Genomic DNA, 27,914 nt, shown 5'->3' on the forward strand with positions numbered 1-27,914 from the left:
TGCTAGGAGGAAATTTTAATATTTTCTTACTGCTTTATCAATGTCATGGAAAAAAATACAAAGTTTAGAGTCTAGAACCAACCAGGTAGATTTAGGAGAGGGGTGTGTGTGTGCTGCTGGCTAGAGACACAGCTCTGCAGTTCTGTCAGTGCCTACCTGCGTAGGAGCACCAGTCAGGAGCCCAGTGAGCATTTCAGGATCAGAAGGAGGCCTCTGGAAGCAGAGCAACCCATGGCTGGTCATCATCTGGCCAGACTCTGCTTGTAATTTAGCTTGCTCTCTCCCCAGATTCCCACTGGCTATGCTTGACCAGGGAGTGTGTCAGCCTGCTCCCAGCACAGAAAAGTAATGAGCTACCACCTCCCCAGGGCTCAGGTCCCAGCCTCTACCCTTGTTCTGGGTAGAGTTACAGGAGCCGAGCAAAACAGATTTCAGAAAAACAAAGAGCCAGGAACTGTGGTGCACACTTGTAACCCCAGCTCCTAGGGAAAGGGAGGCTTGCAGGAGCTTGAGGCTGGCTTGGGCTACAGAGTGAGACTGTACCTCAAAAAGCCAAAACCAAACAAACAAAAACCCACGTTCATTTCCCTGGAATCCAAATCAAATATGGTCCTGTTTTGTTTCGTGTTTTTGCTAAGCCTGGCCCTTAACCCAAGGAGAGGACACTAACGAGCCAAAGCACACATCACACTGGGATATAATGCATTATTTAAGCATCATATTCCAGAACTTTCCTCATTCAGCCATTAACAGCTATGGAGGTGGGGGGTTCAGGGACAAACACTGGGCAGGGCCTGTACACCCCAACTCAGGTCAGATAACAGTCACTCTGCCACCAAGACAGTCGCTCTTCTGGTGGGGGATTCTGACAGTGCTCTATTCAGGTTTAAACATAGCAACAAGGAACAAACACACCCACGGGCCGGCCAAGCTGGCCCCTTTCCTGTTTCTAGTGTTGCTGAGGGGGGTGGGGGGTCCTTCTTGAGACCACAAAAAGCTGGGAGCAGGGCGTTCCTTCTCTGCCCCATCCTGTCCTGGCCCCTGGGAAAGGCTGCATTTAGTGTAATAGTTGAAGTTGTCCCCCAGCTGTAGCTGAACCTCAAAGAGCACCAGGCTTCCAGTAAGGAGGCAAGGGTGGAGGAAGGAGGAGCCCGAATATGTGGGCACCCCTGCCTCCTGCTGCATTACCTCCCTGGTAGGCACCAGACATGAGGTGAACAAAAGGGAACCAAGTGTCCATGAGGCCACACCTGGGGCTCTGCCATTGCAGCAGGAACTCACAACATCTGGCATCCATCTGAGGCCAGGCTGGAAGCAAGGGGCCCGGAAGAGAATGGATTCCTGCAGACTCGGCTCTGTCCCAAGCTGGTGCGGGAAGGACGGACAGGTCAGAGTCAGGCCGCCAGGCACCAGTACTCATGCTACTCCCTGGGCATCCCAATCCCTGAGGTCCAGGGTCCACTCCGATGAGGCTTAGCTGCACCTACAAGTAAGGTCAAAGGTCATAGTGAAGGCAGCAGCAGCAGGGAAAAGATGCAGCCCAGAGCTGTGGAAGCTACTTTCAACTTTCTGTCCAGCCTCAAACTCGGATCTCGTCTTCCTCTTCCTCATCCATGAAGGAGAATTCCTTGTCTGGCTGCCTTGGGGGAGCAGCCCCCACCCTGTCTGGGCCTCTGAAAGCTGGGCTGCGCTCCTCAAGGACGCCTGAGGTGTAGCTGGACAGGGAACTGCTGTCCCGTGTGGTATGGCTGCCCACGCTGCGTGCTGAGCTGGGGCTGGGGGCGACCGCTGCCCAACCGTCATCCTCCAGAGCGTGGTGGGGCAGCATGGAGGCATGGTCCCAGCTGGCCTTGCTTTCCTGCCTCCCTCGAGGAGATGCCTCCAGCATAGGGGGCCCCTGGACAATGCCACCGGGGCCTTCTTTGACACGGTAAATGCCGCCTTCCTCCTCTCCCTCCTCCTCCGAGCCCCACTGGTCCTTGTCCATGATGCTGAGGACATCTCCCAGCATGGAGGGCCCCAGGTCAATGTGGAAGGACAGGATCGACTCAGCATGCTTCAGGCCGTAGCTGACTTTGGGCATGACGGGTAGGTCCATCAGGTCCCCAAAGGCCTGCTCATCAAGGAGTGGGTCAGGTGAGTGGGGCCCTGTGGCCCCGTTCCGATGGGGACTCTTTGGGCTACCATCTCTCGTATCTGCCTTCTTCACAGGGCTGGATGACAAGCTCTTGGGTAACTTGCTGGAGTCCTTCTCAGTGGCTTCCTTCTCATTGAGCTGAGGCAGGGACATGGCATTCTTGACAAACAGTGATGAGTCCCGCAGGGAGCCCAGCATGTCTCTCTGCTCCCGGTCCCCTCTGGTCACAGACTGTGAACGTTTACTGCCCCGGAACTTCCGGGACAGGAGGCTGAGTTTGGACGATGTGGCCTGTTCATCCAAGGACTCGCCATCAGGTTCGCCCGTCTTGCTAGTGAGGAAGGAGGTGTCCCCAAAGGCATCCCCACCCCGGCCCACATGCATGGTGTGGCGGAAGTCACCCAGTGGGGCACTGATCATCTCCGCTGTGAGGTCCGCGCGTGAGCGTCGCTTTGAGTTCACAGAGCCGGACACCAGCTGTTTGAGAATGGGCATCTTGCTGGCTGTGGGGGGAGCTGGGCACTCCCAAGGCAACAGGCAGGTGTGGGGTCAGATCTCAAGTCCAGCAAGTGCAAAGGGTAGACAGGGCAATCAGAGGGCTGTAAGCAGAGAACAGGAGGCAAAGGGTTAATACAGACTGGTACCCACCAAAAGGTTAATAATATACCATTTAACCCCTGCTTTCCCATCCAAACTATTGGAAAAAATGATCAACAGTGAGTTCCTAACTTCACCATTTCTTCACCCACGTTGAGGAGATGAGGAAGAATATTTATAAGTTGAGCTAGAGTTTGGTACCAGAGACATATTTTCTTTGAAACCTGAGAGGGAAATAATACCCCAGATCCCACCTCCCCTTCCCTGCCTAAGCTGGAATACTGTTGGAACAAACACCTTAATCCACAGTTACCTCCTAAAGGTACCGAAGCAAGTAGGCTCCAGGCAGCTGATCTGCAGGCAAGCTCCGAGAACTTCCTGTTGTCTAACCTGAATCCCTGTAGAGTTGGACACCTCAGCCTGAGTCAGAGAGAACGGAATGGGTAGGCCAAGCCCAAACGCTGTCCGTCACTTCTACATATGTGGGCAGCTGGTCAACCTGACTCTCTGAATCAGAATTGGGCTGGACGCGTAGGGACCCACAGGACCAGCTCAGCTCCCTGGCCTTCCAGCCCTTATGGGAGTGTCACATACGTGGAGACTCCTGCCTGGGACATCACTGTGAGGTCCCAAGCTCTGTGTATCACAGGCTTCATCTCCCATGCTTTGGGAAGATGAAGTTGGGAAAACCCCCTCCCGGTTTATTACTAGGGCTGGATGACTTTATCTTGGGATGTGCAGGACCCTGAGTGACTAACTAGAAATTCTTGCTTTCTTAGCTAAATAAACAAAGGCCACCACCCCCCTCCAAAAAGGATCTCTGACCATAAGTCCACAAATGACACTCTCTTTCCTGCGAACCTCCCAGGACGGTCCCTGTTGATGTCCTCAATGCCACTATCAGCCAGCAACCCTTCCCTTGCTCTCCTGCCCCATTCTTGGGCTTGATACAAGGGTGTCCTCTTCTGACACCCCACCATCCGGTGCCACCAACATCCTCAGCCAGGACAATTTGGCCTCATAGCCAAGGAAAGCCTCATAGCCAAGGCTAGTCCTCTAGGCCACCTGCTTCTCACAGCATCTCCTGGCAGGCACCAGTCACATGGTTCTGTCCCCACCAGCTGGATGCCAATCATCCTGCCAGGCTATGGGCTTCCAGAAGGTTCTAACAGGTCTCGGTTCTAAATCCTGGCCAGCGCCATATGTCACACAGCTGGACTTCACTCATTTAAAGCATGGCCAGCCCTCATTCCTGAGTCCCTCAGTATCTCTTCCCGTCTGCCTTCACATCAGCTCCTTTCAGCCCACAGCATAGCTTCTGGGCTCCTGGCTTGACTTCTCTATGACCTCTGACTCTTTCCCTACATTCTATAATTCCATATCAAACAGCCACCATCCAGTCTGATGACCACCCCCAAGCAATCATCACCCTGCTGGTCTCAGAGCAAACACCAAAGGGAGCCAGGAAGAACCCCAGGCCAAGTGTCAGAGATTCTTTAGCCTAAAACATAAAAGGGTTGGGGAGATGGCTCCGTGGGTAAAATGTGTGCCACTCAAGTGTGAGGACTGAGTCCCAGATCCCCAGAACCCATGTTAAAGCTAAATGAATCTGTTTCCCAGCAGTCCTACAGTGAGGCAGGAGGCAGAGAGAGAATCCTCAGAAGCTTGCAGGTTAGCCTGGCCTACACCACAGTTAACAAGAGACCCTGTCTGGAACAAGGTGGGAGGCAGTCCTTTAACCTCCAAACACAGACTGTGGTGTGACGTGTGCTTGTTTTGTTTGTTTTAAATGTGTGTTGTGTGGGTCTTTTGCCTACATGTACGTCTGTCACATGCATGCAGTGCCCATGGAGGCCAGAAGAGGGTGTTATATCTCCTGCAACTGGAGTTGCAGCTGTGAGCCACTATATAGGTCCTGGAAATCAAACTTGGGTCCTCTGGAAGAAAAGCCAGTGCTCTTAACCACTGGGCAATCCCTCCAGCCCCACCCCCTAGTTAGAAAGAAAAGAAAAACCAAAAAGAGGAAAAGAAAAAGGGAGGGAGGCCTGGTCTCTGTCATCACAATGTGATCCTGGCAATCCCTCTGCCTTCCCTTTCCCTGCTGCCAGTGACGGGGGGGGGGGGGGGGGGGGGGGCGACACCGGCTCGGAGCTCAGTGTTGGACTCTCGCACGTGATGCTAGACGGATACCAGGCTGCTCGTCCATCTTACGGAGAAGAGAGCACCATCACTCTTCAGTGATGACCCAGTCTCAGCTGGGTTCACGTCCCAGTGAGCCATGCCAGCCCAGGGCAGGCACCTCTGAGGCTTTCTTCTGATTCTTTGTCCTTAACTAGAGCTCTGCTTGCTGCCCACCAACAATGGAGTACCCTCACTCCCCAGAGGAGGAAGGAACCTTCTGCAGTCTAAAAACATTCGTATTATTCTAGTGTGGCCTGAGGATGCTTGGACCAGTCAAAAATTATTTTTCAATTGGGGGTGGTGTTGGCTGAACATGCATAGCACCCCTGGTCCCTGCACCCCTGGGCCCTGCTGTTAGACACCGACAGCATTCATCCCTACATCCTCCATTCATGACATCCCAAATGGCTGGGCACTCATTCCCTACATTCTGTGGGAGGCGAACCTGAGAAGTGCTTTCCTAGGATAAGATCACACGAAAACAGGAAACAGGAATGCGAGGAGGCCGAGGCCGGAGGGGCACGCAAGATGATACCAACTTGTGAAAAGGCTTCACAGTAAATCCAGGAAACCCCCTCAGGACCTCGGAAGTTTGCCCATACCGTAGTTTCCTATCTGAAGTGCTCAGTAGAAAGAAAAGGAAGGGGAACCACAGGCTCAGCAGCCCAGGATTCTCCAGAAATGTCCCCATAGCCACCCAGAGGGACTTACAGTTAGAAGGAAGGAGGAATCCATCGTCATCCCCTTAGCGACCCACACTCCCACACTACTTTGTCAGTAGGTATAAAAATGGGACAGTAGGGACACATAGTGACAATCACTGGCACTCCACATTCAGGCATGCCACCCTAGGCCAGACCTCGTGCCCCTCCCTCTCTGCCTCTTGAAAAACAATGGCAGGTCTACACAATGCCATCCACTTCCTGGGATCTTGCTCCTGAGGCTGGGTACAGGCTGCATGGCTTAGCCATTTTCAATATCCAGCAAGAGAGCTTACATAGAGTCCCCAGTTCTCCCACCACCCATCAGGCTGGATGAGACCAGGCGCCTCAGAGTTTGTGGACCTGTGACACAGAGTACACGGCAGGCCGCGGGCAGGCTCAGTGAAGACTCAGCCAGTAAGTTGTTTTGAAGCTGTTGGCTTCAAGAGCCCAAGCAACAGTGAGGCACCTAAGTTTCTGACGGACAAGGGTTTGGGACCGAGGAAATGGTCAGGGACATTAGAGGGTGAGGGTCTTATATCTAGATGGAAGCTAGGCCTGCCAGGAGCTCGCTCGCATTGGAGGCCTCCAGCTCACTGCTGAAAGAGATCTGACCACATGGGCTGTGGCTTTGGGAGGAGTGTTGCTAAACACCGTGAGTCAGCCCTGGGGAAATGCCTAAAACAGGCTGCCTCATGAGGCCAGGTGGATATGCCACCCCAGAGGCCACATCCCACTTTCCCCTAAGGCACTGTCAGCAAGCCCTGCCACCAACCCCCCCTCCCCCCCAGTCCAGACTCTGGACCTGTCACCACCCTCCCTGGCCCAGATGAACAGTGAACAATACCTTCCCGGATGGGCCAGCAGACTGACACACAGATCAGGCTGCATCAATGTATCCCAGTCCAAATGCCCAGGCAGTGGCCTGTCCTTGGCATCTCTGCCTGAGGCGGGAGCCAGAGCTATGCTCTTCTGAGATAGTCAGCCAGCCAGCCAGTCAGGCCTCTCGCTCACCCCAGTCAGTCCACAGAGTTATGCATCCAAGGGCAACCACACCCAGTTAGTCCTTCCCTGGTTCCTCATCTTGAGACCAGTTCTAGGCAATGTGGCTAAGCAGAAGAGGGCACTGGATGCTGAACACATGGAAACTCCAGCTGCTAGCTCAGACTGCTTGTAAGTGGTTTCAGTTATCATTCATTCACTTAACTGTGTTATTGTAGGCCCCCATGTTATCCAGATTAGCCCAGCCAGCCCTCTGCTTGCAAGGGTTCTCTCTATACCCGAAGATTCAGCCAACCACAGTTAGAAAGCCTTCTACAGGGGTGGGGGTGGGGATTCTACAGCACAGATTCTCCTGTATGATTTATTGTAAGCAAGATAGCTCAGTTCTGTCTACCAACCATTCACACTGTGTTGTGTATACAAGGAACCCAGAGCCTACTTGAGGGACACAGGAAGACATGTGCAGGCTACACGCAAACCATGCAATTTTTAGACAAAGGACTCTGGGATAAACGTCTGGGATTCGGGTATCTGAAAAGGTCCCAGAAGCAGTCATCAAGAATACTGAGGGATGACTGTACTCTTCCAGGTAGTGAAAATAGAACATTACCATTCCTAAGGCACAGCTGACAGCGAGTTGGCGGTGGGGGGGGGGAGTGGGGGTGTAAAGAGGCGATACTGGAGGAGGGTCCTCTGAGGAAGGGGCACTGTGAACCAAGCCTTGAGCAACCAGAAGACAGCTGTGTCAAACCCTGGCTGGCAGAAACCACAGACATTTCTGCGGTGGGAATGTGCTTTTATATTTTAGGGATAAAACAAAAATCCACATGGTCAGAGGACAGGCCAGGTAAGAGGTAGGTAGGGGTGTGTGTGTGTGTGTGTGTGTGTGTGTGTGTGTGTGTGTGTGTATTGGAATGTAAACCAACAACCCTGGAAAGTTCTTGGTGGCTGACCTGGAAGCCATGCGGGAGGGGGAAACAGAAATCCAGTCCAGATGCTTTTTTTCTGGAATCTGGGTCAAGGAGGAGGCAAGACATGAGTGTGCCTGGGGAGGACACAGAGGGACACATCCTGGGAGTGTTTCAGAGTTGTGGTCAACAGGAGTTGAGGTGTCCCCAATGGCAGACCAAAGGGCAGCCTCCATGGGGACTCCAGGATCCTTTCCCAGAGTCATACCTACCTCTTTCCACAGGGCCAGCACTGTCCCTGCCCCTGGGCAGAACTTAACTTTGTCCAAGTGTCCAGGGCTAATATTTCACATCAGGACAGGAAAACCAGCCCACCCCAGGCCACATCTCTCCCAGAGAAGCTAGCGCTCTGCCTTTTGACAGTAGAGAAAGATCTGGTATTTTCTGGAACACTCACTAGGCTTTGGGAAGCTTTAAAAGAGTTGTGGAGGGCTAGGGGCAGCTGAGGGACAGCAGAGCTATGCGGCTTTGACACACGGCTAGGAGTTCTCTGAGGGGTGTGTGCTGGGATTAGAGGCAGGAAACTGTGGTATGTCTGAAGTCTGCTGTTTATACAAGGAACTTGGGATGTACTGGTTTAAGATCCTCTGCCTGCACACCCGCAATTCCAAGACATAAGAGCCGGAGCCAGAACCACGAGCGATCATCAAGACTCCCACTTCTCATCCCACGACAAATACCTCTAGAATACCTGGGTAGGGCAAGCAATCAGGTTTTCAGAGACGGGACTCAGCCCAGACCACAGGTTGAAGCCATGGTTAATTCTCCAGGTCAGTGTCTAAACCTCCAGTGTGGAGGTGCCACGCAAGAACATCCACCTCAAGTGTCCTCTGTGTGTGTGTGTGTGCGCACGACTCTTGCTTTGAGACAGTGTCTCACTATGTAGCCCTGACTTCTAGAACTCACTCTGTAGACCAGGCTGGCTTCAGACTCAGAGATCACCTGCCTCTCCTCTGCTAACCATGCCTGCACAGGGTTCCTATAGGCTATGTGCAAATTACCAACCATGCAGCCATTAATTTTTAGTTTTTGCCTTTTTTTAAAAAAAAGATTTACTTATAACATGAATATGAGTGTACTGTTGCTGTCTTCAGACACCAGAAGAAGGCATCCGATCTCATTACAGATGGTTGTGAGCCACCATGTGGTTGCTGGGGATTGAACTCAGGACCTCTGGAAGAGCAGTCGGTGCTCTTAACCACTGAGCCATTTCTCTGGCAGTTTTTGTCTTTTAAGAAAACACAATTAATAGATGGCCAGCCTTCTAAACCTGTGATTCCCCATCTGTGGACTCAGTCAAAAGAAAAGATCTCAGAAACAGGCTAGGGAGAGAACTCAGTGGAACAGGTAAAGCATGTGCCGTCTACAAGGATCTGAGTTCGATCCCTGGTGCACACACGTCATGCGGAGATGGGCAAATCCTGGGGGCTCCCCTGGTCAGCCAGCTTAGTGAGAGATCCTATCTTCTCTCACTTAGGGTGGGGGCTGGAGTGATGGCTCAGGAGTTAAGAGCACTGGCTGCGGTTGATTTCTAGCACCCACATAGTGGCTTTGTCACTCTAGTCCCAGGGGATTCAGTCCCCTCTTCTGGCCTCTGCAGGTGCCAGGCATGCATATGGTACATGTACAACTATGCACACAAAAGACTCACACATAGAAAAGAAATACCTCTAACAATAACTTTTTTGAAAGTAGCATACAGGACTGGAAGAATAGTTCAGTTGGTAAAGCACCTTCGGCCCAACCTAGCAACCGGGGTCCAACCCCTGTAACCCTAGGAAACATGGGAGGAGAGGACCAACTTCACAGAGCTGTCTTCCCACCTCTACACACTCACCATGACAAGTGCATGCCCCCACCTCCACCCAGGCAACCACCATGTACAGCCGCTAATCATGTCAATCTCCAGTCTCTACACACATGTGCAGGCAGGCAAAACACCCCCTACACTATACACACAAATACTGAACACATACAACCCCAACCCCATCTTTATTCCCTGAAACATAATGCAACTATTTTCATAGCATCCACATCGCACTGGAACATGGGACTTTGGAGACAGTTTAAGGTGCCCCCGGGGATATGCACACATTACATTATGCTGTCTCATGTAAGGGTCTTGAGCATCTGTGGATTTTGGTGTCCCAAGGGGACCTGGAACCAATCCATTGTAGACACCAAAGGACAGCTGCAATGGCTCTGGTATGTCCTTCCCACATACCAGTGGATTGTCAGCCCATGGGTAGGAGTGGGTGTTGAAATGTGGCACCCTGGGGTCACCGAGATGATCCAACCCAGTGGCCTGGCTGAGGCTTTGGGGACTGGGGGAGCAGTGAGGGATAAGGAGAGGTGACTTGCCAAAGGCCATGGAGTCTGTGAGGGACTCAGGTGGTGCTAGAGCCCAGATCTCCTCTGCCAATTTCAAAGTTTTCCCCAAGTAACACTGCAATTGGATCACTGACGTCACATCTTGTCTCTTCTATCATCTTGCCTAACATAGGAGCCAGAAAAAAAGGTTAGGAGGAATAAAGGTGTGTGTGTGGGTGGGTGGGTGGGGGTGTTGGGGTAAGGATGGACACATTTCACAAGCCACAGCACCTCATCCCAAGAACTACTTACATCCTAATGACCTCAGGACAGGGGTACCCACAACTGTGGGAGAGCTGAAGACCTGAGGCAGGGGGACAGCGAGTTCAAGACCTGCCTAGGCTACAGAGTAATTCAGCCACCTCCACAACAGAGCTAGTGGAACTGTGTCAAAGGAGAAGTCCCAAATACTCAGTTATTCATCACCAAAGCCTTAACCACAACAGCTGGGAGAGAACAAGATCTTGGCAGTTAAGGGGAGGGCAGAGAAAATGAGGAAGCATGACGTCCGTGGACTGTCACAAAACCATGACGGGTGGGAGCCGGGTGGGGTGGAGAGTCTGTCCCAAGGCCATACAGTCACATGGGGAAAGGGGACACACAATGTCCATCCACTCACAGCTGTCTCAACACCACACAGATATGCATTCATTGAAAAGGACAGAGGGAAACCAAGGGATGAGGCTGGGCTCAAGGGAGAAACTGGCTAAGGCTAGGTACGGGGGTCCCTGCCTTTAATCCCAGCACTTGCAGGCAGAGTAAGTGGCTCTGAGTTTGAGGCCAGCCTGGTCTACACAGTGATACATTGTCTTTAGAAAAAGGTTCCCTGGTGGAGGTGGGGTGGGGGTGGGGCTTGCAGAGGTATGTGTATTCGAGTGTTCTGTGTATGTGTGTATATGTGTACATGTATGTGTGTATATGTGTATGTGTGTGTATGTGTATGTGTATGTGTTTATTCTGTGCACGTGTGCGTGGCTCACTAGCAGAGGACAACTGAAAGGGGTCAGTTCTCTTCCTCCCACCATGTGTGATCCAGGGGTGCAGCTTTCTGAGTTTGCTAGCAGGTGCCCCCATCCCCCCCACCCTTGATAAACAAGGCTTCTAGGGACCAATCTCAGGTCCTCATCCTTCTGTTTTACAAACTGAACTATTTCCCCTGCTTCTCCTCCCTGAAAGGTCCCTTTAATGTGGTGAAGCTGCTGTTAATAATAATAATAATAAATCCCAAGGCATCAAAGGCTTAAGGAAAAGACTTTAATTTCAAAACAGCTTAAAACTCTCCAGTTGTCAGGGCTCAGCATCTACAAGGACAAGACATCAGCCAGGGCTAGTGGGGCTCTGCGAATCTGCAGGCTTTCCCCACTGACATCTGTCCTTCCTCCCTCTCCCAGGTCACCCCCAAGAGCCATGTTTTATGCTAAGTGTCTGGGAGGTAAGAGTGGACAATCTACAGAATAGAGATCTGGATGCTGGAGAGATGGCTCAGCAGGTTAAGAGCAAGGAGGACCTGGGTTCAACTGCCAGCACCCATGTGGCCGTTCACATCTGAGATTTCAGTCCCAGGAGATCTAATGCTCTCTTCTGGGCTCTACGTCATGACTGTACTTTCATACCTGCACGCTAAACACCCATACGCATAAAATAAAAGCAAGATAAATCTGTGACTATAGACCCGTAGTCCCATGCCAGATTAAATAGACTCATTCCCAGATCTGTATAGATTGACCCCCCACCCCCCCCCCCACCCACACACAGAGAACACTAGCAGCTGCTTCCTGGTGCCCAAGCCTTCTTGGCCAAGCAGGTGACTCGTAACAACCACGCCCACACAGCAGAGACTGGCCTTCAGCCAGTGTCACTGGAGCTTTGAGCTGGAGGTCAGCCACCCATGGAACAGTGGAATCCAGTCAACAGACACTCCAGGTAGGTGAAAGCCTGGCTTTTGCTCCACCCGTAGTCCCAGCTTGGCCACCCCAATACTGCGAGCAAAGAGGGAAACCTGGAAAGGGCAGGGGTCACTCAAGGTGATTCCTTCAACTGACCATGCGCAGAAAAATTCTGGCTGCCAACTGTTCGCCTTTACTGGGTACTTCGTGTGTCTAGCACGGAGCTGGGAGAACAGACACGGGATCTTCTGTGCCTCAGAGCAGCCATGCAGGAGGTTCTCAAGATCCATCGATTTCACAGGCAGGGGGTCCATTTGAGGCTCCAGCAGGTTAAATTTCCTCCCTCCCTCCCTCCCTCCCTCCCTCCCTCCCTCCCATAGCTTCTGAACTGACTGAAGCCCATCTCTGGCAAACTTTGGCACAAATATTTTTAGAGGGGCTTTAAGGAGGCTGTTACCCTGAAAATGACTGCGACCAGAATCCACATCATCAACTCCCTGATTAGAGGTTCGTCTTTAGGGACAGCTGAGCTGATGCTTCCCAGAGTCCCACAGAGAGTCCTGAGAAGGCAGTGGAAAGGACCCACGAGTATCCCCTGGGTACTTAGGAATGGGGTCAGCACAAGGCCTAGTTTCAAATCTTTCTCAAGGAAGCTCTGATCCACTGTTGAGTCTCAACCTTTCCAGATCCTAGGGAGAGAGATCAGAATCCTGACCCAAGATGGCTCTTTACTTACATCTGGGTATTTACTGCACATTTCCCAGAGGCCAGCTAAGTCTGGCCAACACTGCCCAACGCCCAGGCAGGGCACATCCTACTTCCCAGAGATAAACATCCCTTCTTTGACCGCCTATTCCTGGAAGGGAAAGTGACTGAGGCTCCAGACATTACTTGGTGCTTTCCACAGCTGTGTTGGGAAGCATGTCACCTAGGAATCCCTGCTTTTGGGGATGGAGGTATGGGGGTGGGCTGGCAGGATGCTGGAGATGGATGGTAGTAAGTCAGCCAGGGTGGGACCAGAGTGAACCCAGCAAGGAAAAGAGCAGTCAGTCCTCCACACCACAACATCTGCACAATTCCCATTTTCTGCCACTTCCTTATGGGAGATGTGTGTGCAGTGTGTAAATAGTTACAATTGTTATATTTATTAGCTAGGAGGTGCAACAGTGCATATCTTTAATCCCAGCACTCAGGGAGGCAGAGGCAGGCAGATCTCAATCAGCCTGGTCTACAGAGTTCCAGGGCGGCCAGGGCTACACGGGAGAAAGCCTGTCTCAAAAAAGGTTTTATATTATTTGTTTATATGTACGTGTCTGTATGCAACTATGTGCAGGAGCCCGGACACTGAAGTTACAGGCAGTTTCAAGATACCTGATGGGGGTAATAGGAACTGAACTTGGGTTCACCACGAGACAAGCAAGGGCTTCTAACCCCTGGGTTATTAAATATTCCACACCTGATGTCCAGGACAATGGGCCATGGTTTCACGTGGCTGCTGAGATATTAAACACCTCATCCCGGAGCCTGGGGAGGCGGCTCAGTCAGCAAAGGACTCACTATGCAAGCATGAGGTCCTGAGTTCAGACTTGCTAGCACCTAGATAAATAGCCCAGCAGAGTAGCACATGGGTGTAATCCCAGGTCCAGGGAGTAAAGTTCCCTGTGTCAAATGGGTGAGCTCCAGGTTCAGGGAGACACACACCCTGTCTCAAAAGATAAAGCGAAGGACGGGAAAGATGGTGGAGGTAAGAGGACCTATGTTCAGTTTTCAGCAACCATATTAAGCAGCTCACCTCCCTGTTGTAATTCCAGCTCCAGGGGACTCAATGTCTCTGGCGTCCATGGGCACATGCACTATGCAGGTACACGTACACATGCACACACACACACACACACACACACACACACACACACATAAAGTGTAAGGAAGCATACCCCTTCTACGGCGCAGTACAGACTTTGAGATTTCCTCCTCATCACACAGACAGGATTTTGCATTGCAGATGGGGAATAAAGGCAGCCATTGTTCCTTCTGGGACCAAAGGCACCTCATGCGCTGGTAAATCACACGCCATGCCAAATGCCATCCCAACACCTCGAGTCTCCATTCAGCCAGTCTGTCACAAATGTTTTATTCTTTCATTAAGACTCTATAACCTCGGGGTTGGGGATTTAGCTCAGTGGTAGAGCGCTTGCCTAGGAAGCGCAAAGCCCTGGGTTCGGTCCCCAGCTCCGAAAAAAAAGAACCAAAAAAAAAAAAAAAAAAAAAAAAAAAGACATCCTGTTGGGCTGGAGAGACCGCTCAGCGGTTAAGAGCACCCGACTGCTCTTCCAGAGGTCATGAGTTCAATTCCCAGCAACCACATGGTGGCTCACAACCATCTGTAAAGAGATCCGATGCCCTCTTCTGGTGTATCTGAAGACAGCTACAGTGTACTTATATATAATAAAATAAATAAATCTTAAAAAAAAAAAAAAAGACTCTATAACCTCTTATTTTTCCGTAAATATGCCAGTTTGTAATCATTTCTGTAACACTGGAGAGGGAAAAATCACTTCTGTTTCCCACTGCCATTCAGTTTGTTTTTTTTTTTTCTGCCATTCAGTATTGAGGAGGCCCTGCCGTGTTACAGTCCCAGCAACACAAAGTGTCTAATCTTAGGCACCTGCCTGCCTCTCCCTGTGTCTGCCTCTCCGAGTGTGTGTGTGTGTGTGTGTGTGTGTGTGTGTGTGTGTGTACATGCATGCGTGCGCGCACCTGCACTCAGGGTGGGGTGGGGGAGTGTCAAGACAGTGTTTCTTTTCTCTGTGTAGCCCTGGCTGTCCTGGAACTCACTCTGCAGATCAGGCTGGCTTTGGACTCAGAGATCTCCTACCTCTGCCTCCCTAGTGCTGGGAATAAAGACGTGTACTGCTGCCACCACCTGGCTTCCGTTTCCTCTTTGAGACAGGGTCTTGCTACGTAGCCCTGACTGGCCTGGAACTCCTACAGACAGGGCTGGCCTCAAACTTTCATTTCACTCTTTTGCCTCTGCTCCCAACTGCTGATATGACAAAGGATGCGCGCCAGGCTTTCACTGAACTGAAAGTCCAAAATACAAACATCACCTCTCCTCCTGAACCTGTAGTGTGCATTTCTTTGATTACTAAGTATGAGTGTTTTTAAAAAACGTATTATTGAGGGGCCGGAGAGATGGCTCAGTGGTTAAGAGCACTGACTGCTCTTCCAGAGGTCCTGAGTTCAATTCCCAGCAACCACATGGTGGCTCACAACCATGTGTAATGGGATCTGATGCCCTCTTCTGGTGTGTCTGAAGACAACATACTTACATAAAACAATAAATAAATCTTTTTTAAGAAACGTGTCATTGTCACGCATATCTACTCTCTTGGAAACCACTTGAAGCTTTTGCCCAGTCCTCTATTGGCAGGAGGGGTTTCCCGTTTTCCAATAGACTTGCTTGAGATCTTCAAATCCTAGTGCTAGTCTGCAAATATTTTGGCAAATTTGGCATATGCCTGTTTACATTATGGTGATTCACATTTTGCCAAGTGCCTCATTTGTATGTGGCCCAAGCTGCTTTCTGTCTCTGGCTTTTATCTCGCCAATCAAAGACTTCTAGTCCCCAAGTCTGGCAAACCTGGGCTGGGGGTGGGGGTGCGGGTGCTAAAACCATGGGAAAATGCAGGGCAAAGTGCTCACAGGAAAACAAAACAAAACCCCCAAAAGAAATACAGCAAAGTGCAGCTGTCTGTGCCCTCTACCGCTGAGTCACTGAAAGGGGGACAACAAAGGCCAGTAACATGTGACCCCAAGTACTCAGTGTGAGGCTGGAGGATCCCAGGTCAAGAAGTCTCAGGTTCATGTGGTAAATGCAAGGTAAACCTAGGCAATGCAGCCAAGAGCCTCTTTCAACATTAGGTGAGTGCTGTACCGCTCACCTAGCATGTGCTAGGCCCAGTAATATAGACTGACAGACGGACACACAGACACAGACAGGAAATAGTATTATATAACACATAAATATAACATGGTAACACAATGTCTTGGTGGTTCGAGTCTGCAGTCTCAGCACAGGAGGACGTCTACACAGGAGGACTATGGCAGAATTGACTACACAGTAAGTTCTAGGCTAGCCTGAGCTACAGAGCAGGATGTTGCCTGTTAGTTCGTTTGTTTGTTTTTTTTTTTTTGATTCTTTTTTTCGGAGCTGGGGACCGAACCCAGGGCCTTGCGCTTCCTAGGTAAGCGCTCTACCACTGAGCTAAATCTCCAGCCCCTCGTTTGTTTTTTAAACCTGCTTGTGGCTGCAGATCTTCATGACTTAGTCACAGCTTGGTTCTGCATGGTGAGTTCCAGGCCAGCCAGAGTTAAAAAGTGAGATCTCATCTCAAACAACAACAATAAAAACACAATACAACAAAACAAAAAAACAGAAACAGGTCTGGAGAGATAAGAGCATGGGGGTCAGTTCCCAGCACCCACATTGTAGCTCACAGCCATCTGTAACCCCTGCTCTAAGGGGATCTGATGCCCTCTTCAGGCTACCTTAGGTACTGCACACACACAGTGCATATGTGTAGGCAAAACTAGGAAAAAAAAATATCAGCAACAAAGACCAATAATTTTCTTGAACTCTTCTAAGGACCAGCCTTGTAAAACGGGTGGAAAGCAACCAAAGATGCCTTTACTATGAACGCCTTCCTGATCCTGCACAGCTGTGGCTGGCTTTCTGTTCGCTGTTCTGCTTCTTCCTGAAGCAGACCTGGATTCCCACCAGGCAGAAGAGGGTTTGAGTATCCTGTGGTAAGAGCCCAAGTGTATTTCTTCCCCCTGAAGTCATCCTGGTTGTTCTGATCCATTTACTCGTCCATGTGTATCTCAGAATAGGGACATCATCCACTACTCATCCCAGCCCTCAGAAGGCTGAGGCAGGAGGATTCCAAGTTCCAGTCCAGCTTGGGCTAAAAACAAGAGCCTACCTCAAAAGACAAGAGAAGGGGAGAGAAGATCTTGTCCTGTGTTTCTGAATGGGACACTACAGCAGACATGAAGTACACTGGCTTGTGCCTGGCATCCACAGTGACATCCTAAACCTAGTTACCCATCTGGCTGCCACCAGCCAGGAGGGGCCACCAAGTGCTCAAGTTGTGGCTAGTGTGACTTGGGAAACATTTTTTTCCCCTAATTCAAAGTATTTTAAATTTTAAACAGGGTGTTTGGTTCCTTTACAGGAAAACTTCAGCGGGTTGGGAAAGCCTGAGCGTGTGACTGTAAATTTTATGAAATCCAAACATTGATCAAATATTTATAAAGTTTGGCATCGAGACTGTAGTGCTATTAGTGTGAGACATATTCTTAAAGAATATAAAATACACCATAGGTGATTTCTGTACTTTTACTCATGTACTTATTTGAGATGGGGTCTTACTAGGTAGCTATGGCTGGCCTGGAACATACTATGTAGACCAGGTTGGCCTTGAACTCACCAGAGGTTAGCCTGCCTCGACCTCCCAAGTGCTAGGATTAAAGGTGCATACCTCTCCATTTTCGTCCACTTATCTTTAGTGTGTGGGTTTGTGTTGCATGTGTGTGTCTATGTGTGTGAGTGTGTGTGTTTGCGTGCACCTATGCATACGCACATGCGCACAGAGACCAGAAGAGGGAGTTAGATTCCCCTGGGGCAAATATTACAGCCACTGCCATCGGTGCTGGCAATCAACCCGAGTTCCTCTGAAAGAGCAGCAGGCACTGCTGAGCCTGTCCCAATCCCCTCCACTGACAAAGGTCAACACTTCTGTGGGAAAGGCAATATTTTGGGTGTACTGAGTTAATATAAAAATTCACCTTTAAAAAAAAAAAGACTATTAGGAAAGTTAACGTTAAACTGGGCATTGGTGAGGCACACACACCAGCACCCGGCATTGTGAGCTGGAGGTCAGCCTGATCGACAGAGTAGGTTCCAGAGCTACACAAGAAACCCTGTCTCCGAAGCCCAAAACCAAACAGAAAGCTTATAGAAGAGCTAAAGTTATGTGCATGACTGGCCGTATATTCCCTTATCGGGGCAAGTGGGAATCAGAACTGGACCCGGAAGCCAGGCCTCACACGTGCTAAGCCTGTGTCCCAGCACTGAATCACCCTCAGCACCCAGCATTAAACTATTAACAGCACTGTCCTATGGCTACTGCTATCAACTGTCACCTTCTCCAGTGGAGTCATGGACAGCCTCCAGTATCTCCACTATACAGAGATTCCTGCCTCCGCCAGCGCTGGGAGCACTGGCATTATGGGTGAGTGCTACCACACCCCCACTCAAATTCGCAATCCTGAACAGTGTCTAAGAATATACAGTTCACTGCCTGAGCCGGGCTGACAAGTGGGGAAACACAATACGGCTGGGTAATCAATCCCATAGTTGAAGAAAGGGGGGAGTGCAGTTGACTTTGGAATCAGGAGTGGTCTGGAAAGACATCTCCCAAAGTTGGTCCTGGTAACTGGCATCTAGGACGAGAAGCTCCCTAGCCCCAGGGAGAGGGCCAGACTGGCGGTCCTCTCACCAGGCCACAGTCATAAGAAGTCTGAAGCAGAGCAGACACTCACTCCAGGTCCTAGATGCTGTGTTCTCGCTAAATGACTTTTTACTGAAGGTTGTCGTGCCGAGTGTCTGACAGTTTTTATCTTAGGTCCTTTTCCCAACAATACCAAATACCACGGATCAACACCGCAGTCTCCATGTTGAAGCTGGAGAGCCCAGGAGTCACCCAGGTCACACAGCTCCCAAGGACAGAGCTGAGAGAAGAATCTAGATAAGCTTGATTCAGAACTCTGAGTGTTCCCACTCCTGTGTAAAGAACATCAGGGTGGTAAGGGACTCATCACTCCTTGAAGGGACCAGACACGCACAGGAAGCCCACAGCTTCATAGACCGTTTTCTTTTTAAAGATGTCCCCAAGACCGACGAGATGGCTCACCTCTGTAAAGGCCCTGGTCACAAAGCTTGACAGCCTGGGTTCAGCCTGCTGAACCACACGGTGGAAGGAGAGAAGGGAACACACCAAGGTGGTGTGTGTGTGTGTGTAAAAGAACTATTTTGAAATATCTCTGGGGGGCTGGAGAGATGGCTCAGCGGTTAAGAGCACTGACTGCTCTTCCTGAGGTCCTGAGTTCAAATCCCAGCAACCACATGGTGGCTCACAACCATCTGTAATGAGATCTGATGCCCTCTTCTGTTGTGTCTGAAGGCAGCTACAGTGTACTCATACAATAAAATAAAATCTTAAAAAAAAAATATCTCTGAAGCTAGAGAGTGCAGCTAAGAGTATCCACTGCTCTTGTGCAGAGGATCAGAGCTCTGTTCCCAGCATGCACAGGGAGGCTCACAACTGTCTCTAACTCCAGTTCCAAGGAACCTGGCTCCAGCTGAAGGCAGTTCACACACATGGTGAACAGTCATACATGCAGGCTCACACCGATACACATATATAAAAATAAAGAAATATTTTTAAAGATCTCCCCAGTCTGGGTATTCCATTTTCTACCAGAGAATTGATTAATTCCAGGAAGCAGACGGGGGGGGGGGGGGGGGAATGCATCCTTCTGGGAGCCATGAGAGCTGGGAATTACCTCAATCTCGGCTCAGTGTCCATCTCTAACCTTAGTCCAGAACCCTCTGACTTGAACCAGGGAAGGAAGCCAGCAGAAGGGTGAAGGAAAAGGTTTCCCTCACCCATGGCCTGCCTGCAAGGGAAGAGAAAGGAGCCGGGGCCTGGGAGAGACCGGAAACAACAATTGACTGACGCGAAGAACTAATGACCCAAGGACATCCGGGAGCTTCACTTGTTTACAGGGCCCTTCCTGGAACGTGGGCCTCCAGGAGTCGGCTGCCCAGCACCAGCCACCACAGGTGACTGGTGAGGGTGCCTAGCAGGACAGGCTTCTCAGGTCTGGAAGTGGCCCTGCTGCTGGTCGGCGGGGCTTCTGCTCCTGGTCTTGAATCAGAAGGAAGCGGATGCACTGGAAACCAGATCCATCCGTGAGGCCTGGCTTAGTTTCACTTTGCTTCTAGGAACCACTCCTTAGAGGAGAGGCAGACACAAGGGTACTCGGGGCTCCAGAGAAGATCCTTAAGCAGGATGACAGAGCTTCCATCCTGGCTTTGGAATAAAGGGGTTAAGAGCCAGAGTCCCCAGATCACAATCTGGCCCACCACATTGAGCTTGCTAGCTATCTCTGCCTCAGTTTCCCCATAGCTTTCAAAGCCGTCTACATTGATTGAGGTGAGGATGTAAGCCTACACACGCTTACACACACAGTCCTCTGCACAACACTGCAAGAGGTGGCACTGAACAAATATGAAGGTAGCCCTGAGATGTGCGCTCAGCTGGTTCGCCACATCTACAGAGCATGCGCAGTGAGTGGCACTCTGCTAATTTCAAACAGGATCCAAGGGCAACCTTGAATGTACCTTACCCCATAGACTCCAGGGCAGTGCATAATGCTGTCCCCTGAAGCCAAGGTACAGAGTCTGTGCTAGCTCGGCACAGCCACCCTGCAGTGGTGGCTGCTCATGAGGCAGCTCGGACTGGGGCTTTCTTCTCCTTCACCTTTGACCTTTAGTGATGAAGGATGGAGAGGGCCAGCTCTTCTCATACAGGACTTCAGCTCCTTCCTATCTCAGTTCAATAAGTATGGTGAGAAGCAATACTCTCACTCTTCCCCAGGATAAGGGTGAGGAAGAGACACAGCTGGGATGACCCTGGGTGCTACCTCAAAGGAGACAGGTGTGCCAGGCTCCTGGTGTGAAGGGCCTGCTCCTTTGTAACTCCCAGATCCGCTCGGGAGACTTCCACACTGGGTACCAGTGGCCTCTCTGCTCCTAAGCTCTCCCTCTCTACCACTGATAAAACTTTAAACTCCATGGACAGAGCAGGGGGGGCCTCCTCTCTGGCACTTCAGGGCCTGAACAACATTCTGAAGAAAGGGATTTTCGGGGTGTGCATGAGTGCGTGCATGCGTCCATGTACACGCCTGCAGAACAGAGGAAAAGATGGGGATGGGGTGAGGTGCTGACGTCAGATCTAGCTTCTTGACACATCTAGGAAGATGGAAACCTGGAGTCTCCAGGCCATTCAGCTACTGAATAAAGACAGGTGAAAGGAGAGCCCAGGGATGGCAGGGAGCTGGGGAGGCTTCAGTTGGTATTGCCTACCACCCTCAGAACCAAGGCAGGGCATGGCAACCCAAGCAGCTGTGACTGAACACCAAGACATACAAGGGTCTCTCGCCCTGCCTGGCTCTGGGATTAAGGGCAGAGGTATGCACACATGATACCCTCAAACTGTTCCCACCTCAGACCAAAAAGGGAGCACCTACTTCAGCTTGAAAAGGTCAGGTAGAGACCACCAGTCGCTAGAGGAGCTCCACGTGCCAGCAGTGCTCCCCATACCCCACCCCAAGCAGGAGTGGCGTGCTAGCAGCGTGTGGGGCACAGGGAAGGGCTCTAGTGCTCCTCAGCTGAAAGGAAGCCTGAGGCTCCAGGAGCCCACTTTAAGCTGGGGCTTCACCAGTATCAGGAGTAGGAATGTGGGTCACTAATGGCTGAACTTTCCCCACTAGGCAGGGCTACTTTTAGTCACACTCTCCTGTCCCTCCCTCAGTGACTGTCCCAGGCCCTGCTCAAGGATAGCTGAGTGTCCCAGAGGCACTTCAGAAGTATTAGCTGGAGTCAGCTGTCAAGGGACTTCTGCTAAACTATCACTTGAGGTGTGCCCTGGCTCTAGGACCTGGTCCTTTCCTCCAAGGCTGGGGAGAAGCTTCCAGTCCTTAGGTCAGAAGACCTAACCATAGCTCAGGTCCATGCTCAACTGCCAGGGTGAGATTGCTCAACCGCTCTCTCCACTCCCCAGCCTTATCGCTGGCATCAACCCAACTCCTCTGTTCTTCTGAGGGACAAATTCTCCCTCCCCCGTCAGGAGCAAGCGCCTAAGTGTCTGTGGGGCTGAGGCTGTGGGATGGTTGTCCTAAACAGAACAGCTGGAGCGGCTACTCCGAGGCTATCCAGGATGCTGGCTTGCAGACCCTCCTCCTCTGCCAATTCCATCCAAACTTCAAGGGAAGGGGGAGGCAGGGATAAAGGGAAAGAGGAAGAGAAGGAGACACCAACATCAAACACCATGCCTGCCACAGCTGGGCACAGCTTGTCCCGGCCATAGAAATCATTTTGGGGGGCCGGAGGGAGTGTTCCTGAACCACAAGCAACCCAGGCTCTCCTGGAAAAGGCTCTGAAAAGAGGGTGTAGGATCCCTCAGGTCAGTAAGAGACCACCCCTGGGACCACTGCTTTATGGAGGAAAACCCTCCCTTTGCTTGAGACTTCCTGCTGGGAAGCTTGGATTGTCAGTTTCAAAAAGGCGGTTGGGCGCGCTATCGTTGGCGAGAGCGGGCACGTGTGAGCCACAAACTGAAGGGGGAGAGGAGGGTTCAGAAAAGGAGGGAGACTGAACCCCAGAATATGGAAGCAATGTTCAAAGGAACAGCATGAGCGTACAGACAGAGCATGGGCAGTCCAACCTCAAGTAAGCAAGAGCTCCCCTGTGAACCCTGAGCAGTTACCACAGGGGCCCAGACAACCCCAAATTGAGATTGTTTGGGAGCAGGCTCGCTTTAGCATCTAGCTCCTAGAAGCCTGTGCTAAGATCGATCACCGGGAGCCCTGAGAAGTTCCCCTCCTGTATCTCCCAAGGTTCCACACAGTGGGAAATAGTTGAGGGGCAAAGTCCCTGCTCGCAGAGGAGATAAACCGTATTAATCAGTAGTCACATACAAGCAGCTGATCAGAGCTGGTAGCACATGGTCCTCCCACACTCCGCACCGTAGCAGCTCCCCAGCATGGATAGGAGCTTCCAGGACTCAAGTGGATGCCCCATTATTGCCAACGGCCCTCGGGTTGCCCAGAGGCCTGGCTCTGCTCCAGCACAGCCCCCCCGCAACCCCCACCCGCAAGTTCTGGGAGAAACCCGTAGCTGAGTTTCCCCACGCTGTGGGCCCTGTTCTTTGTTCTTTAAAATTCACTCCATCCCCAGTGGTGGTCCCCTCCTCCAGCCTGGCCTCAGAAAGGGGCGGGAGAGCTGCAGCAGGCGTTGCGGGAAACCCAGACGGGGCAAAGAAGTTGCAAGGGAGAGGCCCCCTGCCAGGGGCCTCTCATTGTTTATGCTCCCCAGATCTTTGGTCCAGATGGTTGCTGGGGGTAAGGATGAAAAGTACCCCAACCGCTCCAGCGAGAATAGACAAGAGGTTTCAAAGTAAAGACACGCACAAGGGCTCTTTCCTCATTCAACTGCTCAACTACCTAGGCAAAAAAAAAAATGGGAGCTGTCGGCCCAGGGAGGGACCTGGGAGCCGGTCAGATTGCAAGAGGTGAGACTGTTGGAGGGGGGAGAAGTTCCCAGCCAAGAAGAAAAGAGAAAGCATTGTATTTCCTTTTCATTCTCCCTGGAAGAAAAAGAAAACTTCCGAAGCCCAGGCAGCAGTATTTCATTGGGCAAACACAAGGAACCTGGTTTGAGTTAACAGAGAGGGAGCGCCCCTCCCCCCTCAGGCACACACGCAAGTCCTACGGTCTTCTCCCAGGAAGCTCAACCGCCATCCACCCCGACGGTCTGGGACACTCACCCACAGCAACCAGGAGACCCCAACGGGCAGAGGCAGCTCCAACAGGCGACGCCACAGACACAGAAGGGCAGATCTGTTCCTCCGGCTGGGGGCGCTCCAGGAATGGGGAGGAGCCAGAGACCAGGATCTCAGCTTCAACGTCCCAAGCGAGCGGTTAAATCATTAACCAACCGCTACCTACTCGCCCCTGAACAAGCCTCGAGCACCACGCTCCGGGCGTACCGGGCGCGGGCGCAGGTCGCCCAGCGTAAAGCCTCGTACCAGGTTTCAAAGGGACAGCCAGCTCGGCCCAGCCCCACCCCGGCCGACAAGAGCCTGCGCCTCTTGCGGCCTTGGCCTCCAAGTCTTCCGAGGGAGGCGGGCGGGGCGGGAGAGGGAAGGGCTCGGGCGGGCGGGGAGTATTTGCTCGTTAGGCGATTGCCTTCCAGCCGGCTCCTGCCCTCCTTTCTCCCGGGCCGGGCGACACCGGGTGGCGCGCGCCTACTGCAGTGTGTGTACGAGCGGGAGAGCACGCGTACACCCCTTTGCCACTACAGACGAACTCAGCTGTTGTTCACGGAGAAGTCTGTGCGCACACGCCCCCCTCGGGGCGACCGCCGAGACGATTGTGTGCCTGCCCACGGCAACACACCCCATTCCTGCGCGAGGGGGTGGACCTTTAAAACCTGCCCACTCACCCCACCCCGAGCAGCTCTCGTGGCCAGATCCGGGAGTCCTGGCGACGCTGAGCCCTGTTGTTACCCCCTGAGCCCTGTTGTTACCCCCTCCTCCGCAAACGATTTTCTGGGACACGGTATGTGGCTCTGGGTCTGGTCCCAGTCTACCTACGCTGGGTCCAGAGAGGTGTATGTGTGTGTGCGCCCTGCTCTAGGGTCCTCGTCCTCCCGATCCCCGGTTATTCTACCTTCTCCACGTCACCAGGGGTCTCGAGCCTACCCAGGCTTCACGCGGCCGCAGGGCCACAAACGGATGCTCATCGCCTACCTCGGCCCCCAGCTCCCCGAGCACGGACCAGGTGCGGCTGTGTGCTCCCCTCAGTGTGCTTGGCGCCTCGGCAAGGCTGGCGACCCATGGCAGCGCCGGCGTTTGTTTCCTCTGGCTCCCGGGGCTCCGAGTGTGCTAGAAGCTGGGACACTCCCCTCCCAGGCTCCTCCCAGCCCTCCCTCCCACACCCCTCCGCGCTGATGTCACTTCGCCGCCGCAGCCAATGGCTGTCACGGAACTCAGTCCGGCTGCTCGGCCTCCCAGGTTCAAATCTAAAAGCCCCTACAAGCTCTTGTGAAGGTGGACAGAGCAGGTCTCGTTTCTAGGAGTTGCGCCCCCACGGCCCCCAGTGCTCTACCGCGGAACCCGACCCAGGGTCCCTAGAAACAGGAGCGCATCTCCTCCCCAGGGCCCAAGGGGAAGCTCTCTCTAGGCTCTTCAGTTTTGAACAATGGTAAGAAAACAACTTCCTCCAGGATCAGTTACTCACTTCTGGACCAGGGACTCTGGGGGCACGAGCAGGAGCTTGGGCTCCGTGGATTCCGTTCTCGTCTGGAGCGCGGGAGAAGCAGGTCCTCCGGAGTCCATACCCGGACTGGACAGTGGAGAGGCTTTTCAGCAAGGTGACCTGGCTTTGATCGCTCTGTCTGGTGACCACGGGCTCTTCAGCACCGCCCCAGGAGACCTCCTGGAATTAACTCCCGTGTTCTTAGGCCGGATACTTGCAACTATTGCGGAGCTCTCTTTGTGGAGGAAGCCCCAGCTATGAATGACCATTAAAAGAAATAAAAGCCGGCGGTGAAATAGTCAAGAGGAAACGGAGCCAGGCCGAAGTGAAAGTTCCCTAAGTACTTAAAGGAAGCGGGCGTGGAGTTGGTGGCGTGGAGTTGGTGTAGGCCGCGGCCCCAGCCTCCTTTCCTCAGCGTTGCCTCGCGGTCTCTCAGCTCCTTCACTGTCCTCTGGAAAACCTGTCTCTCAGGATCTCACCTCCCCGCAACCCCGGTCTATCCACAAAGACAACTGTCCATGCTTTGTGAAAATCAAATCTAAAAGTTTAGTGCCTAGTCTAGGGGTCTAGCTCTCGCTGCAGAGCACGAGGCTAGCTCACACTGCGTTCAAGTCCAGCACTACCAACAACCAAAAGAGATGTCAAATTAGTGAAACTAAAAAACGGGGTCCACAGCAACTTGGGACGGAGATATCCCTGGGGTTCTGACCCTGATTGGGTTACCACAGGGAACCTATACCACCTCCCCTTAGTCTGACCGGCCTTGTGTGGGTCCCTGACCCAACTTCACCTGGAGGTTGTCAAGAGGAAGGAGAAACCTGGTTCAGAATAGAGAGCAGTGTTAGAGTCAGGGCTGTGGGTCAGAGGTGGCTATAACAGGGTGCTAGGACAAACCAGTTGGAGAGACTTGGGTTGCTTCCGGCTTAAACCTTCAACTCTACCCCTCTCTGGCCCACAAGCCTTCACATCTCTAAAATGGGTACAGCACCTGTTGTCATTCCTTCTAGGCTCCGCAGTTACAACAGCCAGATGTGCCTCACTCACTATAAAAGTAGTCGTCACTTCTCGTTCTTCCTCCCTCCCTTCCCTCTCTCTCCCTTCTCTCTCTCTCTGTCCCTTCTCTCCCCATTCCCCTCCCCTTCTTTCCCCACGTGTTCATGGCTGGCCTCTACTCCTTTACTTTCTCCCTCTCCCTCTCTGCCTTTCTCTGTCTCTACTCCCTCAACCTTGTTTCCTCACGCCCTAAATAAACTCTACACTAGACTGTGGCTAGTACCCTAGAGGGAAGGATGCCCCATAATGGGCCCGCAGAGGCATCCCTACCCCGCCCTCCACATACCGCACCTCGGATTTATAACACAGAACAGCACCCTACCCCCTTGCCTCCCTTATTGGTTCAAATGTTAACATTCCCCAGATTAACTCTGGTAGATGCAGGCTCTTGATGGCCTTCCCCATGGTACCACAGTACCCCAGCGGTTCCCTGTTGGCGCCTCCCTGGGGTCCTAGAGTCCCAGGAGATTTTCATCTGTTAGCTTTAATTTGATTCATAAGTGCTTTTCTGATTTTTTTCAGTCTTCTCCCTCATTTCATGTCCAGTAAAGCATTTGGGAATGCCAGCCCACCTTAAGAGCCAGCTGTCCACCCCGGTTAGAGAAAAGGGTACGGCAGGGTAGTCTAGGAAGAGGGACCCCTCAGGCTCCACCTTCTCAGGTCGCTATTGCAGGATTTTCCTTGATCCTAAGTTTGCCTTCCTTGTTTTGGCCTCTCTTTTTATTAAAATTCAAACTCCTTCCACAAACATTTGAAGTTAGTGGAGAAGTCCCTGTCCCCCACCCACTTAGAAGACAAAGTCACCTGGGTCCCAGCCCTCAGATTGCCTGGTGGAAGCTGATTCCGCTCTGTGGGGGATCTAGACCATCTCCTTTTAGAACATAGCAGAGGGAGGAAGACCAAAAGAAAATGCTAATTTCTCCCTTCGTTTACAACCCAGTCCCGGCGATCTTTCTCCTAAAACTCCACTGGTTTAAATTTCACCCCAACTTTTTGTTTTTGTTTTGGGAGGTTTTGTTTTTATTTGTTTTAGGCTGGTGCCGTCTGTGGCCAGGCAGGGGGAAATCAACTAACTTTGGGAACTCTAATGCCTAGCTGGAAACTAGCAAGTGCTAAGCCCCAGAGTTTGGGGAGGGACTTAAGGTCTTAACTGAACCTTTAAGGTGTGACCTGATCTCTAATCCTTTAGGCCTGGGCCTATGTCCCAGCCTGTCTTCGGAGTCTGCGCATGCGTGATTCCTGCAGCTGTGTGGGCCTGTACCTCCGAAGCCCGCCCCCGAGCCCGGGGCATACCTCTAGTTGTTATCAGCGAGACGTTATTTCACCTCTGTTGCCGCAGCCTGAAATGGGTTGGCTAATCCCATTCCTTACAGAGAAGTTGGAAACCACACTCAGTCTTCTCTGGTGTTTACCATGCAGTTTGGTCCCTTCTTTGCAGTGCTGTGGATTGAAACCAGATCTGGTGCCCGCTAGGTAAGCACTCTGCCGTGGAGCCACACAACCCTAAATCTCGCTTCCATTTTGGATTCAGCTCGCCTTCAGAGCCCCTTCCCGTGAGAAGACTTATTTTCACATCTCTTCCACCACTGAAACAAAACAGACCCGAGATCCTGTGACAGCGTCCTCCTGAGACCCTGGTGTCTGGAAGTTTGAGGTTGGAGTGGCCTGGGTCACCCAGGTCAAGAACTGTCACTGTCCTCTGGGCTCTGGGCTTATTCACTTTCTGGCCTCAGGACAAAGACCTTTTCAACTCTGGAGTTCCCAGTTGTTGGCAACCACCTGGGGGCACCTCCAAGGTCTTAAGGGACCTCTGCAGAGTATCTAGGAAAATTCCCAGGACATCCAAGTAGTGCAG

General features: G+C 51.9%; 1 protein-coding gene across 6 annotated transcripts; it reads right to left on the reverse strand.

The window, feature by feature from the left end:
* Nucleotides 1-26,802, reverse strand: Cdc42ep4 (CDC42 effector protein 4). Of its 6 annotated transcripts, none has more exons than XM_039086182.2 (2): nucleotides 24,989-26,802; nucleotides 1-2,736 (listed from the first exon to the last, which is right to left on the reverse strand). In XM_039086182.2, exon 2 carries the CDS (start codon nucleotides 2,630-2,632, stop codon nucleotides 1,580-1,582), a length of 1,053 nt encoding a protein of 350 aa, XP_038942110.1. In that variant the 5' UTR covers nucleotides 2,633-2,736; nucleotides 24,989-26,802; the 3' UTR covers nucleotides 1-1,579. The 6 variants fall into 6 exon arrangements, with proteins under 6 accessions (XP_038942110.1, NP_001100533.1, XP_006247751.1 ...); NM_001107063.3 differs by lacking the exon at nucleotides 24,989-26,802 and adding an exon at nucleotides 24,499-24,593; XM_006247689.5 differs by lacking the exon at nucleotides 24,989-26,802 and adding an exon at nucleotides 24,419-24,558.
* Nucleotides 26,803-27,914: the final 1,112 nt, after the last annotated feature.

This window comes from Rattus norvegicus, chromosome 10, assembly GCF_036323735.1.
Source record: "Rattus norvegicus strain BN/NHsdMcwi chromosome 10, GRCr8, whole genome shotgun sequence".
In the NCBI taxonomy this organism is placed as follows: Eukaryota; Metazoa; Chordata; class Mammalia; order Rodentia; family Muridae; genus Rattus; species Rattus norvegicus.

What these genes read in the sequence shown, in the direction of transcription:
- Cdc42ep4 (XM_039086182.2), bottom strand. Translation starts at nt 2,632, where the DNA reads ATGCCCATTCTCAAACAGCTGGTGTCCGGCTCTGTGAACTCAAAGCGA.